Raw genomic sequence first — 14860 nt, forward strand, 5'->3', positions numbered from 1 at the left:
ATGTTTTTTTTTCAATGATTGTGTATTCAAGGGGTTGGTCAGATGGTGATGAGCCCGGTTGCATGAGTAGTGGACTTAGGGGTTGTTTACCGGATATGGTTTTCCTGGTGGTGGTGGGGGGTTGGATTTCTCAATATTGCTAAGGGGGAGATATGGTCTAAAAAGGGACTCTCAGATATACTAGGGGTAAGGCCAGAAAGGATTCAGAGCTAGATGTTGGTGGAAAAAGCTGTATTTACACGCATCGATCTCCTTCACTGTATAATGCCATCGCTCGTCCCCAGCCAGAATCCTTGTTTGCCTTTTAGTAGAGTACTGTTTAGGCAGCACGATTTGCTGCTGGCGAATGATTATTTGAGCATGAACTATCCTATAACTTGATTGAACAAGCTTTTTGCAGGTAATCGGTGACACCTTTACACAGACGGATTATCGCTAGCAAGCGTTTATTAAGGACCGGGTAAAGGGCACTTATCTCAGGTGTAGATTCTTTAGATCTTGTAGTGTTGCATAAGTTCCTGAGTACAACCATAACTTATGGTCCGTGGTAGTGGAATCCATAACGAAATTCTTAGATAACCCGAACCTTGTACGCCGAATTTGAAAACCCAAGTTTGCTCATCCCTAGTCACTACGGAGTAATGTTTTGTTAAGATGTTTAGTAGGACAGAATGCGACTCCTCTGGAGAGCACCTCGATTCCCACACTAGTGGGTTTGTATGGTGATAGGTTTAACCCCTTAAGGACACAGCCCTATTTCACCTTAAGGACCAGGCCATTTTTTGCAAATCTGACCAGTGTCACTTTAAGTGCTGATAACTTTAAAACGCTTTGACTTACCCAGGCTGTTCTGAGATTGTTTTTTCGTCACATATTGTACTTCATGACACTGCTAAAATTGGGTCAAAAAAGTAAATTTTTTTACATAAAAAAATAGCATATTTACCAAAAATTAGGAAAAATTTGCAAATTTCAAAGTTTCAGTTTCTCTACTTCTGTAATACATAGTAATACCCCCAAAAATTGTGATGACTTTACATTCCCCATATGTCGTCTTCATGTTTGTAGCTTTTTGGGAATGATATTTAATTTTTTGGGGATGTTACAAGGCTTAGAAGTTTAGAAGCAAATTTTGAAATTTTTCAGAAATCTTCAAAATCCTACTTTTTATGGACCAGTTCAGGTTTGAAGTCTTAGATAATAGAAACCTCCCAAAAATGACCCCATTCTAGAAACTAGGTGTTCCACAAGAGTTAATGGCAGATTACAATTTAGAAATTTCTATTTTTTGGAAAATATTCCATTTGAACTCAACCCATTTTTTTTCAGTAATAAATTAACAGCCAAACAAAACTCAAAATGGGTTGCCCTGATTCTGTAGTTTGCAGAAACACCCGATATGTGGTCGTAAACTACTATTTGGCTAAACGGCAAGACATAGAAGAAGGGGAACGCCATATGGTTTTTGGAAGGCAGATTTTGCTGGACTGGTTTATTTACACCATGTACCTTTTCAAGCCCCCTGATGCACCCCTAGAGTAGAAACTCCATAAAAGTGACCCCATCTAGGAAACTACAGGATAAGGTGGTTGTTGTTTTGGGACTATTTTAGGGGTAAATATGATTTTTGGTTGCTCTATATTACACTTTTTTGAGGCAAGGTTACCAAAAATTTTAATTCTAAAATTGTTTCTACATTCGCTATTTAGTTTTGTGGAACACCTAAAGGGTTAACAAAGTTTGTAGAGTAACTTTTGAATACCTTGAGGGGTGTAGTTTCTTAGATGGGGTCACTTTTTTGGAGTTTCTAGTCTAGGCTACATCAGGGGGGGCTTCTAATGGGACATGGTGTCAAAAAAAAACTCCATCAAAATCTGCCTTCCAGAAACCATATGGAGTTCCCTTGGTTCTATGCCCTGCCGTGTGGCTATATAGCCATTTACGACCACATATGGGGTGTTTCTGCAAACTACAGAATCGGGGCCATAAATATTGATTACTTGGGCGACTATCTAATGTAGGGGCTCACTTTTTGCGGGATGAGATGGCGGTTTTATTGGCACTAATTGGGGGTGCATATGACATTTTGTTCGCTTGCTATTACACTTTTCTTTTTTTTTTTTTTTTTTTTTATAACTCTGTTCATCCAATGGTTCATGGGGGGGGGGGGTTGGGTTACATGTTACTTTTATAGAGAAGATTTTTACGGACGCGGCGATGCCCAATATGTATGGCTCTCAGACTTTGGAAACAATAAGCAGGCATCTTAAAACTGCGACCCTCCAGATGTTGTAAAACTACAATTCCCACCATGCCCTGCTGATAGCTGTAGGTTGTCTGGGCATGCTGGGAGTTATAGTTTTACAACATCTGGAGGGCCGCAGTTTGAGGATGCCTGCACTAAAACTAATATTTTTGGGGAAAATAAATATTGTTTCTGTGTCTCAAGTCTGAGAGACATAGTTTTTTATGTTCTCTAGGGGACTGTTGGGGATTATAAAAATTTAGTACTCCATGGAAGTGTGATACTCCCTGAAGCAATCGATAACTCAGAGGCCCGGATGATCGGGGCAAGTGTCACATTGAGTAGTGGTGTCCTTCCGTATCCCCCTCTTGTGATACACTCTGCATCTTTTTTGGGTTCGTCACTTCTTTCCAGTATGGGGGACCACACCTGGAAAATGTTGGCCAGGGACGATCCGGGCGCCTCCAATTCCCGAGGTACTCCGGCCTGCTCTTTCCCGGTTCGAAAAGATCCGGTCTTTGAGGACTGCCTCATAGCATTGGACTAATGTCCCTGTGCTGCCAGCGCTTGGGGATAGTACAAAAGATGGCAACCTGTACCAAGTAGACCGCAACTTTTTTGTACCATGCCCGGGTTTTGGGCATGGCGGTATATGGCTTGAGGACTTGATCAGAGAGATCAACTCCTCCCATATACCGATTTGTAGTCGACGATACAATCGGGCTTGAGGACCGTTGCCGCGGTACCTCGCACAGAGACGGGGGTGGTGCCGTTACCGTGGATTGTGGACAGCATAAGGACATCCCTCTTGTCCTTATACCTGACCAGCAACAGGTTTCCACTGGTAAGGGCACGGGTCTCACTCCTGGGGATAGGTACCTGGAGGGGGTGGGCAGGGAGGCCGCGTTGATTTTTCCGCACGGTCCCACAAGCGAACGTGGATCTGGCGGCAAGGGACCTGAACAAGGGAATGCTGGTATAAAAGTTATCCACGTACAAGTGGTAACCCTTATCCAGCAGTGGGTACATAAGGTCCCACACGAGTTTCCCGGTAACACCCAGAGTGGGGGGACATTCTGGGGGTTGAAGACGGGAATCTCGCCTTTCGTACACCCGAAATTTGTAAGTGTACCCTGAGGTACTCTCTCAAATTTTGTATAGCTTCACGCTATACCTCGCCTGCTTTGTGGGAATGTATTGATGGAAATTGAGTCTCCCCTTGAACGCAACGAGATACTCATCAACCATGACCTCCCTTCCAGGTACGTAGGCCTGCTGAAATTTGGCCCCAAAGTTATCGATGACCGGCCGTATCTTATACAGCCCGTCATAGGCAGGATCACCTCGGGGGGGGGACATGCTGCATTATCGGAATAATGCAGACATTTCCGGATGGCCTCAAACCGGGAGCGTGTCATGGCCGTACTGTAGAGTGGGGTCTGGTAGAGGATGTCCCCACTCCAGTATTGCCTGACGCTGGGTTTTTGCACTAGACCCATATGCAGCACGAGACCCCAAAATGTCCTCATCTCGGCTGCACTGACCGGCGTCCAGCCACCAGGTCTAGCCAAAAATGAGCCCGGGCGCTGAGCAACGAACTGTTGGGCGTACAGGTTCGTCTGCTCCACCATCAGATTCACCAATGGGTTACTGAAAAAAAAAGTCAATTTAAGTAAACCCCACTGTGGGAATCTGGATTCCTGGATTGCCAGCAAAATCCGGAATCTCTGGCTCAAAGTCCACTGGGGGACACCAGCTAAATTCATCGGCAGGGGGCTCCGGTGGGCTTATTTGGTGGGCCGGGAAACCAGTACGAACCCCAGGGCGGCTCGTAGTAGGGTGGGCCACAGGATCCCTAGCATGTGGGGCCCCTGGCTCCGCCTGGCGGAGTCTCCGCCGCCTTGGGGGCTCATCGTCATCAGATAATGATGAGGAGGATGCGGATGACAAAAGGAACGTGGGGTCATCCTCATCCTCACTGGGGCTCTCTGAGTCGGAGGCAATCTGGGCGTATGCCTCCTCCACCGAGAACATCCGGCGGGCAATGGGTATGTATGTGTGTGTAAACCTTTATTCTATGTGCTTGTGTGTGGGGGCATGGGTGTTCGCGTACTAAAAAGTCCAAGCAAAAAAATGGGTAAGTGTTAGAAAAAATAAATAAATAATATGCCTTATGCCATAATGTGCCACCCACCCCTCCTACATCACATATAAGCCATAACTCCGCCCCCCTTTTCCCTGCTCCCAGCATGAGGGCGGGCTTGGGCTCCTTACTGCAAGAATGACGCCCATCTGGGCACCTTACTGGCTCATTTGCATACCAAATAAACTGGATTTTTAGAAGATAGAAAATATCTATTGCTGCAACAAAGGCATATCTGGAAATAAGGTACTACCGTAAGTGCTATTAGGCTGTGGCTTTACTTCAATAGTGATTATCCTGGTGACAGATTTCTTTTAAGTCAAAGGCTGTGAAATTTCTTTTTGTCTATGGAGGTTTAGAAGATTGGCAGTGTGATTTCCCATTTTACCATTGACTCCTCTGACAGGATTTCACGGCAAGTCCTGGAATCTATTGAGATAATAATAAATAGTAAACCATTATAATGGTGTGTGATGCAGTCAGAGGAGCAGAGGTCAGAATGAGAAATCACACTGCCACACACAGCGTGTTTCTCGAATTCAACTTGATCGTCTGTGTCTGGCCTTAGGTAAAGTCCCTTGGGAATTAAAAGGGTTTTCAAAGTCTTTAGATAACCCCGGCGCTCCTGCGAGTGCTGCAGCCTTCTCGCAGCTTAACAAGCACAGCGCTGTACATTTTTATAGTGGCTGTGCTTGGTATTGTGCCCAGCCACATTCACTTCAATGGGGCTGAGCTGCGCCATTCCACGTGACAAACGTGTCGTCACTGGCCTAGGAAAACCTGAGAGAAGGCCGTGGTGCCACTGCGAGCTCTGCTGCCTTAAAAAACAGTTTATCGGCAATGGTCCTGGGTGTTGGGCCCCCACTGATCAGATACTTATAATCTATCCAGAGGATAGGTCATCAGTATTAAAATCTCTGAAAAACCCTGTAAGTATTCTTTCTTGCATGCAGTCAAAAAGATGTTGCTGCCGTTTGTGCCAGTTTCCTCAGAAAAGTCTTTAGTTCCATCTGTGTGCAGTAAATTATAATATCCTCCATTTAGTTAAAAGAAAAACGGTACATATGTGTAACTAGTTATAAGTGTCATTAAACGGTCGGCGCTAATGTCTGATTTAATGACTAATTCATGTTTGTTAGGAAGTCCTCTTATTTGCCGGAGCTGAGGACCCAACAAGTTTCATACTTCAGGAAAATAGTGATTTTTACCAATACTGCTGCAGTACTCTTCAATTATAAGCAGTATAAGCGATCACATTATTGCAAGTTTCCCTATTATGAAATGTAAAAGTTTTTAAATAAAAAAAAAAGCAAAACTAAAGAATTTTTAATTCTAATCACTCGCCTTTCCTCAGTTTACAGATAACAATATAGAAAAAAATATCCCTAAAACATCATTAGTATCCTAAATTGCCCAAGCTATTAAAATATAAAAGTATTTGTGTACAGTGATAGCTGAATTACTGTTGTTTGGTCACATACATTTTCAAAAAGTCCAAATATCACAAAATAGTATAAAAATAAAAAAACCTTGACTGCCCTATTAATATTTCCACCGAGAGAATTATGAAATAGTTATGGGTGTCAAAATATGATGACTCAAAATATATTGGAAAAAAATGAAAATTGTTGTGATAATCTCTGTAAAGTGCTGTTGAGTATGTCGATGCTGTTTTTGTCAGCGCTGTTTTGTTAACTACATGCTTACCGCAGCATGACTTTATATGTTTTGCCAGTACTCTCTCATTTGTAACCCAGCGTATAAAAGTGTCAGGTTACATTACGATTTGCCAGTGCCCCATGGCTCTGCAGATCTCTGTGATCTGTCATTAGACAGCTGCGGTAACAGTATATATCATGGAGACCAGCGAAAGTAGTCTCTCCGCATAGTCTTGCTGTAAGAGGGTGCTACAGCGATCCATTGCAAAGCAAAGAGAAATCCCATAAGGGACGTGCTCTGCTAAAATCTTGTTGATGTGAGAGGTGGCTGTAAAGGCAACTGTGAACTTGCAGTCTGTGAATAATTAATAAAGTAAATAAAAAGTGAAATAAAGAAAGGAAAAATGTTATAGCTATAGTTACCGTATTAGTTTAAGCAGTAGTATAGTAGACCATGTACACACTTAAAGGGAGTCTGTCACCTAATTTTCACCAATATAACTAAGAGCACTGCCGCACAGAAGATTGCAGACACATCCCAAGCATACTGTGTCTGTATTCCATCTCCAGGTAAAGCACTTAGGGCTTGTTCACACGACTGTATGGTTTTGCAGTCGTGTTTTTGCGGAAAAACGGGAACTTTGTATTCATTGCAACCGCCAAACACGTGCAAAATGGGCTGGGAATAGCATTTTTACAGCATGGATCCTTAAAAAACGGATTACATACTGACATGTGTTTCGTATGCATTCCGTTTTTTATACAAACCCATTGACTTGAATGGAGCCACTGAACGTGATTTGAGGACAATAAGAGGACCTGACTCAAAATGTTGCGGAACGGAAATACGGAAAACAGAATGCATACAGAGTACATTCAGTTTTTATGCTGACCCATTGAAATGAATGATTCCGTATACGGAAAGCAAAAAACGTTCGTGTGAGGAGCCCTTATTCTGCTGGAAAACTGCTCCTAAGTGCCGAGCTGAAAGTGAAAGTATAAACCGCTTTCACTCCTGACTTGAATTAATAAAATACAGCAATGAAATAACAAAAAATAAACTTGCCACAAGCCCAGCTGCCTCTGCCGTTGTTGATAAGCTAAGGGTGCACTTTATCTATTGTTTATTTTTTGTTCTTTTATTGCTATATTTTATTAATTCAAGTTCCCTGATGAGTTGGCCTCATGCCAATGAAACGCGTCAGGCAGAGTGGTACTGCGATATAGCTATATACTGCTTGCTATTGTGTGCATACCTGTATGTTTGTGCTTGGGCAGGACTATATATATCTGCGTAATTGCTTTATATAGCTTTTCTCAGTGTATCCGTTATTGTGCCAGGTGTTCGTTCCCTCGCTTACTCCCTGACTCGATGAAGCTGGGCAGTCAAATGGCGCAGCGTAGGGACACCTAGGGATATACTAGGAGGAAGTAGACACGCAGTGGTATCTCCCTGTTTAGGGTCAGCTTGTTGATCCCCAGGTGACGCACTACTAGAGGAGGGTTTACTAGGAGGAATAGACCCAGTTTTCCCCTTCTCCTCCCCTGCTCCCTCCTAGTTCTCTTGGCACTAATATAGCATTATTGTATTCATTCACCACTGAGTGAATACAACCTTCTGCTTCCTTTATGGGTATTTTAATGATGTATTAAAAGTTGTCTTAATTGAGGTTACCCACCAGTTCTGTTCAGTTTTTTTTCTTGTAGTTACGTAGGCCCATTGCTAAAACTGAAAAATTACCCTAGTATGGAAAGGGGGTAAGCGCTCTGATAATGAAGCAGTTAAAGTGGTTTCTGAGATTATAATACTGATGCCCTATCCTACAAGGCATTTCATTGATGTGTTGTATGATGATATGTATTTTGAGCCTTAACTATATTTTGTATACATATAACAGCCTTGGCCAATTATCCTGTGTTGTTTGCAGTACACTGATAAAAAGTGAGTTGTTGTGGCAAGCGCACATCCTAGGAAAGCAGCACAAAGAGGTAAGTTGTCCATTACATGTTTAACAGTACCTAAATATATCTAGAACAAAATGTATTAGTAGTATTGACAAATTATAAGGTAATTCATCTCAGCTTTTGGTTGCTAGAGGAAACGCCAAACACTCGGTGGCCTAAAATCCCACTGAAAGTAGTAAGGAAACAAGCAGTTTTTTATTATACTCAGAGGTAAAAACTTTATAGTGTATAACATTAAAACATCATAAAAGTCTCTCCTATTAGGGTCCACTAAACACTAGTTTTGCTAAGGGGTTTAGTGCTATATTCCTAACATAACCATTTTTAAACCTCCCTTTGACTTCCTACTAGCAAGATGTGGGTGGATCATGATTCTTACAATAAAACAGAATCAGTAAAAAAAAATCTGAACTAAATATAAAACCAATTTTGTGCAAAATTAACCAATGCTTCTTTGTCTCCCTCCCAAGTAAATAGTCATCAATACACGGTTGCCAAAACAATAATTCCCATTCACCAAAACCTTTGCAATTACCGTAATAAAGAAAGGAAATTCCCAATATGCTATAAAAGTATTAGCAGATTCGGAAGGGAGTTTCACCCTAATTGCTATATCAGCCAAATGTAGATAACTGTCCTCAAATCTATACAAACCTTTTAAAATATTTTTTTTGGTTGATCCTGGGTTAAGAAGAAATTATCTGCTTCTTTGCCATTCTCTTTGGGAACTAGAGTGTACAACAAAGTGACATTACACTAAAAACATTACTAATGAAACAAGGAATGGGTTTTAATGATTCAGTTGTATTCCCCTGGTATTTCAAATATGATGGGCTCTGTTTTGCATATTTATGCAAAAAAAAAATAAAAAAAATATATATATATGCATTTGCCTGGATTTGTGGGAGGGGCTGAGGTCCGCCTCCAGCCTATTTAGGGCACCCCCCTTACCTGGCTCCTGCACCGTCTGAGGTCTGAGCTTTGTGAGAGGAAGTCGCTTGTGGAGTTTCTGGAGAATTACCTGCGAGCCGCTGAATTTCTGAAAAGCTTTTCGTCGCCGTCTGTTTCTGGATTTGGAGCATTGCTGTTCTTTTTCCCAGCTTCACTCGGTTCACTGTGGGTCGTGTTTGCCCGTTAAACTGTGAGTCATTCATACGGTACAGCCGGGGCCTCACGGTTGCCCCTGTACCATTTCATTTCATCAAACGCGCACCAATGTCACAGATTTTTCATACAAGTCACCAGTATTCATTTCTGTCACGCCTGTTCATGCACAATTTGTTCACAACCGTACCACCATTCCGGTCAACAGCTCTGCAGCAGGTGGCCAATGGTTCCTGGGTTAATCCCCCATTTCTGTTTGTTCATCTCATACACGCTGCACCAATGTCACGGCTTTCTCGCATCAATCCTCGGCATCTCATTTCTCTCATGTCTATTCTGGCGTCTTCCCACAGTACCAACACTCCGGTCAGCACCCTGGTGGTTCCGGGCTCATTCCCCATTTCTGGGTTAGTTCATATCACCCCACATCATCCACATTCATGCCCCCCCTTCCCCTCCTCATGTTCATGTTCATGTTCATGTGCATGGCTACAGGTGCCAGCTGCGGTGCACCCGGTACACCCTCCATTCATGTCCGCCTCCACTGGGCATACCGCTGCCACAAGCATCCCCTCCCCACCGCCTCCTCCCTGTTCCGCCGCTCCTCCTGCCGCGCGGCCGATGGCGCCCGGCCGCGTCCCGATGCCTGGTCTGCGCATGCGCGGCCGGGGTACTGCGCATGCGCGGCGATTCGTCGGCGCATGCGCGGTGTCCCGGCGGCCGTTCGCGCCGTATCTGATGCGGGGGGCCGCCGTCGGGCGATCCGGCTCGGCTGGTCGGCGGAGCTCCGGTGGCGCCGGTCACACAGCAGGCCCCTCCTGCACAGGCTGCAGGAAGGGGGGCTTCCAGCACGCCCCACTAAAGCACCCTGCAGTTAAACATCACCCCAGCAGCCCCATACAAAAAAAAGGAAAAAAAATAAAATAAAAAGGGGGGAAGAGATATCAACTGGTTGCTAATAAAGAAAATAAATAAAAAGGGGGGAAGAGATATCAACTGGTTGCTAATAAAGAAAAAAAAAAGAAAAAGGGGGGAAGAGATATCAACTGGTTGCTAATAAAGAAAAAAAAAAAAAAGGGGGGAAGAGATATCAACTGGTTGCTAATAAAGAAAAAAAAAAGAAAAAGGGGGGAAGAGATATCAACTGGTTGCTAATAAAGAAAAAAAAAAAAAAGGGGGGAAGAGATATTAACTGGTTGCTAATAAAGAAAAAAAAAAAAAAGACACAAACCAATACATACCATTGGATTGCAAACCGCACATTCCCACTTGTGCATAGGCATGCGGCACGCGCTGGTCTCTTTTCACACCAGGCGCAAACTATCATTTCATTAACAACCGTCATGATCCTCCGGGTCATGCATATGTACCATATACATTTCACATTTCATCACACTATTTTATGTCTACCCTCCCCCTTTTTCAGGCGGTCAACCTATATTGTATTTTGCACTACCGTGTATCCGGAGAATTTTTTCTTACTACCAGGTACGTTCACCTGCTCATTAACAAAGTCTTCTTTACATTTCGGATGGTCCCGTTAGGGTCAGCGTGCTGGCTTTAGGGGCACCATCATCCCACTAGGTTACCCCTTTCTTGGCTTCGCCAGCAGTTAGTGGTCCCGCGAGGCCGACACCCCGCCTCAAACGTACAGAGGCAACCGCCCAACGCGCCACCTCGTTAGTAAGCCGCCTCGCGTGTTGCATAGAGAGGGCCTCACCTGTCACTCCCTTCCCCTAGTCCTGTCTTACAGTCACCGAGAGGCCAACGCTCCTGCCACTACCACGAGTGGCCTCATTAACCCCTCGCGCCAAATCATAGGTAGAGCCTCTCAAGCCGCTTGGCAAATTAGCAGGGCCTCATCTGTCACCATGCAAGTGTAATTTTTTCGCCGTACAGCCTAGCTAGCTTGCCAGCACGATCCCGTGTGTCCTCAAGCTAATCAACTATTTTATTTTTAGTATGTCTCTGGATGGGTTAGAAAACTTCTCCCTGCCTGGCACCCCTGCTAGATCAGTCACTGCTACCCTGGGAGACGATCTAGCCAGTCCAGCATCCATCCGGTCCTGGACAATTCCGCGCATCACGGCGGAGTTGAGGAAACGGCATGTTCCCTTCCCCGCCACGGCAAGGAAAGCGGAACTGTTCCGGCTACTGCGCGCATCAACCGATAATAGGGATGCGGGGCAAGGACCCAGCCAGTCCGGCATCGGGGACATCCATGCCATGCTGGCCTCTCTGATGACATCCATGTCGACAGTCAACGCCAGGTTGGAGAGGCTAGAATCGGTCACCACGACCCTTTCCTTGGCAGGTCCGCCACCGGCGGCATCACCGGCACCGGCTGGATTACCGGTGATCACGCCGTCCGTTAGCGTGGAGGACCAGGAAGTCAACCCGGCGCATATGATACCAGAGCACTTAAAACGGGATATCCTGGAAGGTAAGGATGTAAACCTGGCCTCCCTTCTGATTGCCTCCCAGGATGTGGTCGAGAACACGACTTATGCCTATGACGATGTTTCAGTTGTGGTCAAGTCCAGGGATGCCCGGCTCAATAGGAAATTGACCATTCCCGAATTCGTTTTGGCTTTCGGAATCTATAGAGAGGTCATCTGTGCGGTCTACCCCAACAGAAGGGAGGAATTTGACCTCTACATGCACAAACTGGTGGACCTGGGCAACAAATACGGAGGATCAGCATTTTACGACTATCACAGGTCTTTTTCGGCGAAAGTGGCTGGGGCTTTCTCCCAGTACGGAATCCGCTCCAACTGGGCGAGGATTGACACGGTCATATTCTGTCGCCACTTCGCAGGCTTTAGGACCCCAGCCTGTGCGCACTGCTCCTCCACGGCCCACACCACCAATTTCTGCCCGAACACGTCGGACAGACAGGCCCTCTCACAAGCAGCTGGTCCCTCCGGGGTCCCGGAAAGGTTGGCCCGGGACAAGCTGGGTCGGCCGATCAAATTTCTAGGCAAATCCATGATTTGCAATAATTTCAATGAGGGGTCCTGTAATTACAGCGGGGGCAAGTTGTTACATATATGCACCAAATGTTTCCGGGCGCATGCCAAATCCATGTGTCCAAATAAAATGTTTGCAAAACCGTATCTAACAACCATCAACATGCCAGTTTTTACCGCGTTCATGTCACAACACCCATCCAGGCATCTCTCAGATTTCCTCGTTTCGGGGTTGACAGAAGACTTCCACACGGGCATCCTGTATATGCCAACTGGCACCCTGGAATGTCCCAATCTTTTATCCGCTCTACACAACCCCACCGCCATTGACGCCCTCATAGCCCAAGAAGTAACAGAGGGCTTTGTGCTAGGTCCTTTCAAAACTCCCCCATTCACACCATTGGCATTGTCACTGGAAAATCTTCCCAGAAACAGAGGCTCATCATCGACCTATCGGCGCCTCACGGGTCAGGCAACCCCAGTCTCAACTCCCTCATTCCCTCGGAGGAATTCTCTCTGCAATACACCACCATAGATCACGCCATCACAGCCATCATACAAGCAGGGGTGGGGGCATAGCTCAGCAAAACAGACATCACCAACGCCTTCAAATTGCTACCGATTCACCCTACACTGTGGCACCTGCACGACATCAAGTGGTCCGGGGATTATTATTTTTTCTCCCGGTTGACCTTCGGGTCCAAAAGTAGCCCTGCCATCTTCAACATATTTGCAGAAGCATTATGCTGGTTGCTTTTGAATGTAGCAAGGTGCCCGTTGGTATTACATTACCTTGATGATTTCCTATTGGTAGAAGAAAACACTCCCCCCCCCCCCCCCCCCCTTCCAGCCTCAGAGCCACCATCGAGCTGTTCAAAGAACTGGGGGTACCCCTCTCCACCAAGAAGACAGAGGGGCCGGACACGATCATCACCTTCCTGGGTATCCAGTTGGATTCAGCCTCAATGCAAGCCAGTTTGCCATCCGGGAAGATCCAGGATATTCTAACCCACATAGACGGCTATTTTCAACTCGGCACCTGCAATCGCAAAGAACTACAGTCCCTGCTGGGCTCCCTGAACTTTGCCATGCGCATCATACCCCAGGGTCGCTCATTCATATCACGGCTTCTGCACCTCTTCCCCTTGTTCCTACACGACTCGCACAGATTGTCCCTGGATGCCCATGCTGCGGCGGATCTGGGCATGTGGAGGAGATTTCTGTCCACCTGGAATGGCGGGAGCTTGTTTCTCCCTCAGCTGTCGGACTCTTCCCCCTCTATCTGGTCAGATGCGGCATCTACCACAGGCTTTGCGGCCATATTTGGGAACGATTGGCTGTGGGGCAGCTGGCCTCCTGCGGTCCAGGGTCTGGAAGGATTCTCCACTACCTTAGCGCTGTTTGAGATCTATCCCATCGTAGCGGCTGCCGTGGGGTCATTTATGGGCAAACATGTCGGTCCGGTGCTACTCAGACAACCAAGCAACCTGCCAGATCATCAACAAAGGTCGTTCTAAATCCCTCACAATCATGAGGTTCATGTGAAGACTTACTTGGCTGGCCGCCTGCAATAATTTCTTCTTGCATTGTTTCCATATCCCGGGGGTGTGCAATTCGGCAGCTGACAATTTGTCTTGCTTCAAAAGGCTCTCCCATCAGCATCACCCACGGCCTCCAGCACCCCGTCATTTCAACAACTCATTCTGGACTAGAGGTCATCATGCGGCATAGCCAGTCTTTGTCCCACTTAGCGCTGTCAGTCAATACACATAGAACGTACAACAGAGCATTCACACTATTCAACAGGTTCCTGTTGGAACACAACATCACGCACCCTTTCGTCATGACGTCTCTTTTGGGGTTTGATTCTTTCTGCCACCTCAAACTCAAAATGTCATACAACACCATCAAACTATATCTTACTGGCATTCAACATCATATGCTAATCTTGCATCCCAACATCAGCTTCATGGCCTCACACCAAATCAAAACAATACTCAGAGGCATTCAGAAGACGGAACCCGCACGTCCAGCCCAGAGGCTGCCCATCAACAGTCATGTCTTCAAAGCATTATCCGACTTGCTGGACGCCACGCCTTTTGATACAGATACCAACGCCGTCATCAAAACTGCAATTTACTTAGCCTTCTACGGGTTCCTGAGGCCCGGTGAATTCACTACAACCTCCACGTCCCAAACCTCACCTTGTCTTCTTGTCTCCCACCTGTCGAAACACCTGGATCACTACATCCTGACCATACCTCACTCCAAGAGTAGTCAGCATTCACTCGTCAACATCTCATATTACCCCACGCACAACAAATAGTGTCCAGTCAGGGTTTTGGACACCTACAGTCAGCTTCACAAGTTTCTACCCTCTCAACCGCTACTTCAACTTCATGGGTCGGTACTCACCACTACCACCTTCATGATCCATGTCGGGTCATTTCTCACCCAACTGGGCCTCAACGCAGCCAACTACTCAGGGCACTCCTTTCGCATCGGAGCTGCATCCACGGCCTCCAGTGCCAACATCCCTACTCATGTCATCAAGAAATTGGGGCGCTGGAAGTCATCCGCTTACGCACGATACATTCCCAATCCAGCACAAGAGTTGAGAGTGGCTTTCCAAAGCATGATGGGTTGAGCTATTCATGTATTTATTGGCTACAAATAAACGGGTTTATTTCCATTTTTGCCCTCTTCTTTCTTAGGCCTACCTCATCCTCGGTTTCGGCACACCACAACCGACTGCATTTCTTTCCCTGCATTCCAG

General features: G+C 45.8%; 1 protein-coding gene across 1 annotated transcript in view; it reads left to right on the forward strand.

Moving 5' to 3' along the window:
• Positions 1 to 14860, forward strand: part of ZNF830 (zinc finger protein 830) — a 335378-nt gene that overhangs the window by 36624 nt on the left and 283894 nt on the right. The window contains exon 2 of the mRNA XM_040433002.1: positions 7936 to 8035. Coding sequence (XP_040288936.1) covers positions 7936 to 8035 — 100 coding nt within the window. The remainder of the gene's footprint in view (positions 1 to 7935; positions 8036 to 14860) is intronic.

Source organism: Bufo bufo, chromosome 5, assembly GCF_905171765.1.
Source record: "Bufo bufo chromosome 5, aBufBuf1.1, whole genome shotgun sequence".
In the NCBI taxonomy this organism is placed as follows: domain Eukaryota; kingdom Metazoa; phylum Chordata; class Amphibia; order Anura; family Bufonidae; genus Bufo; species Bufo bufo.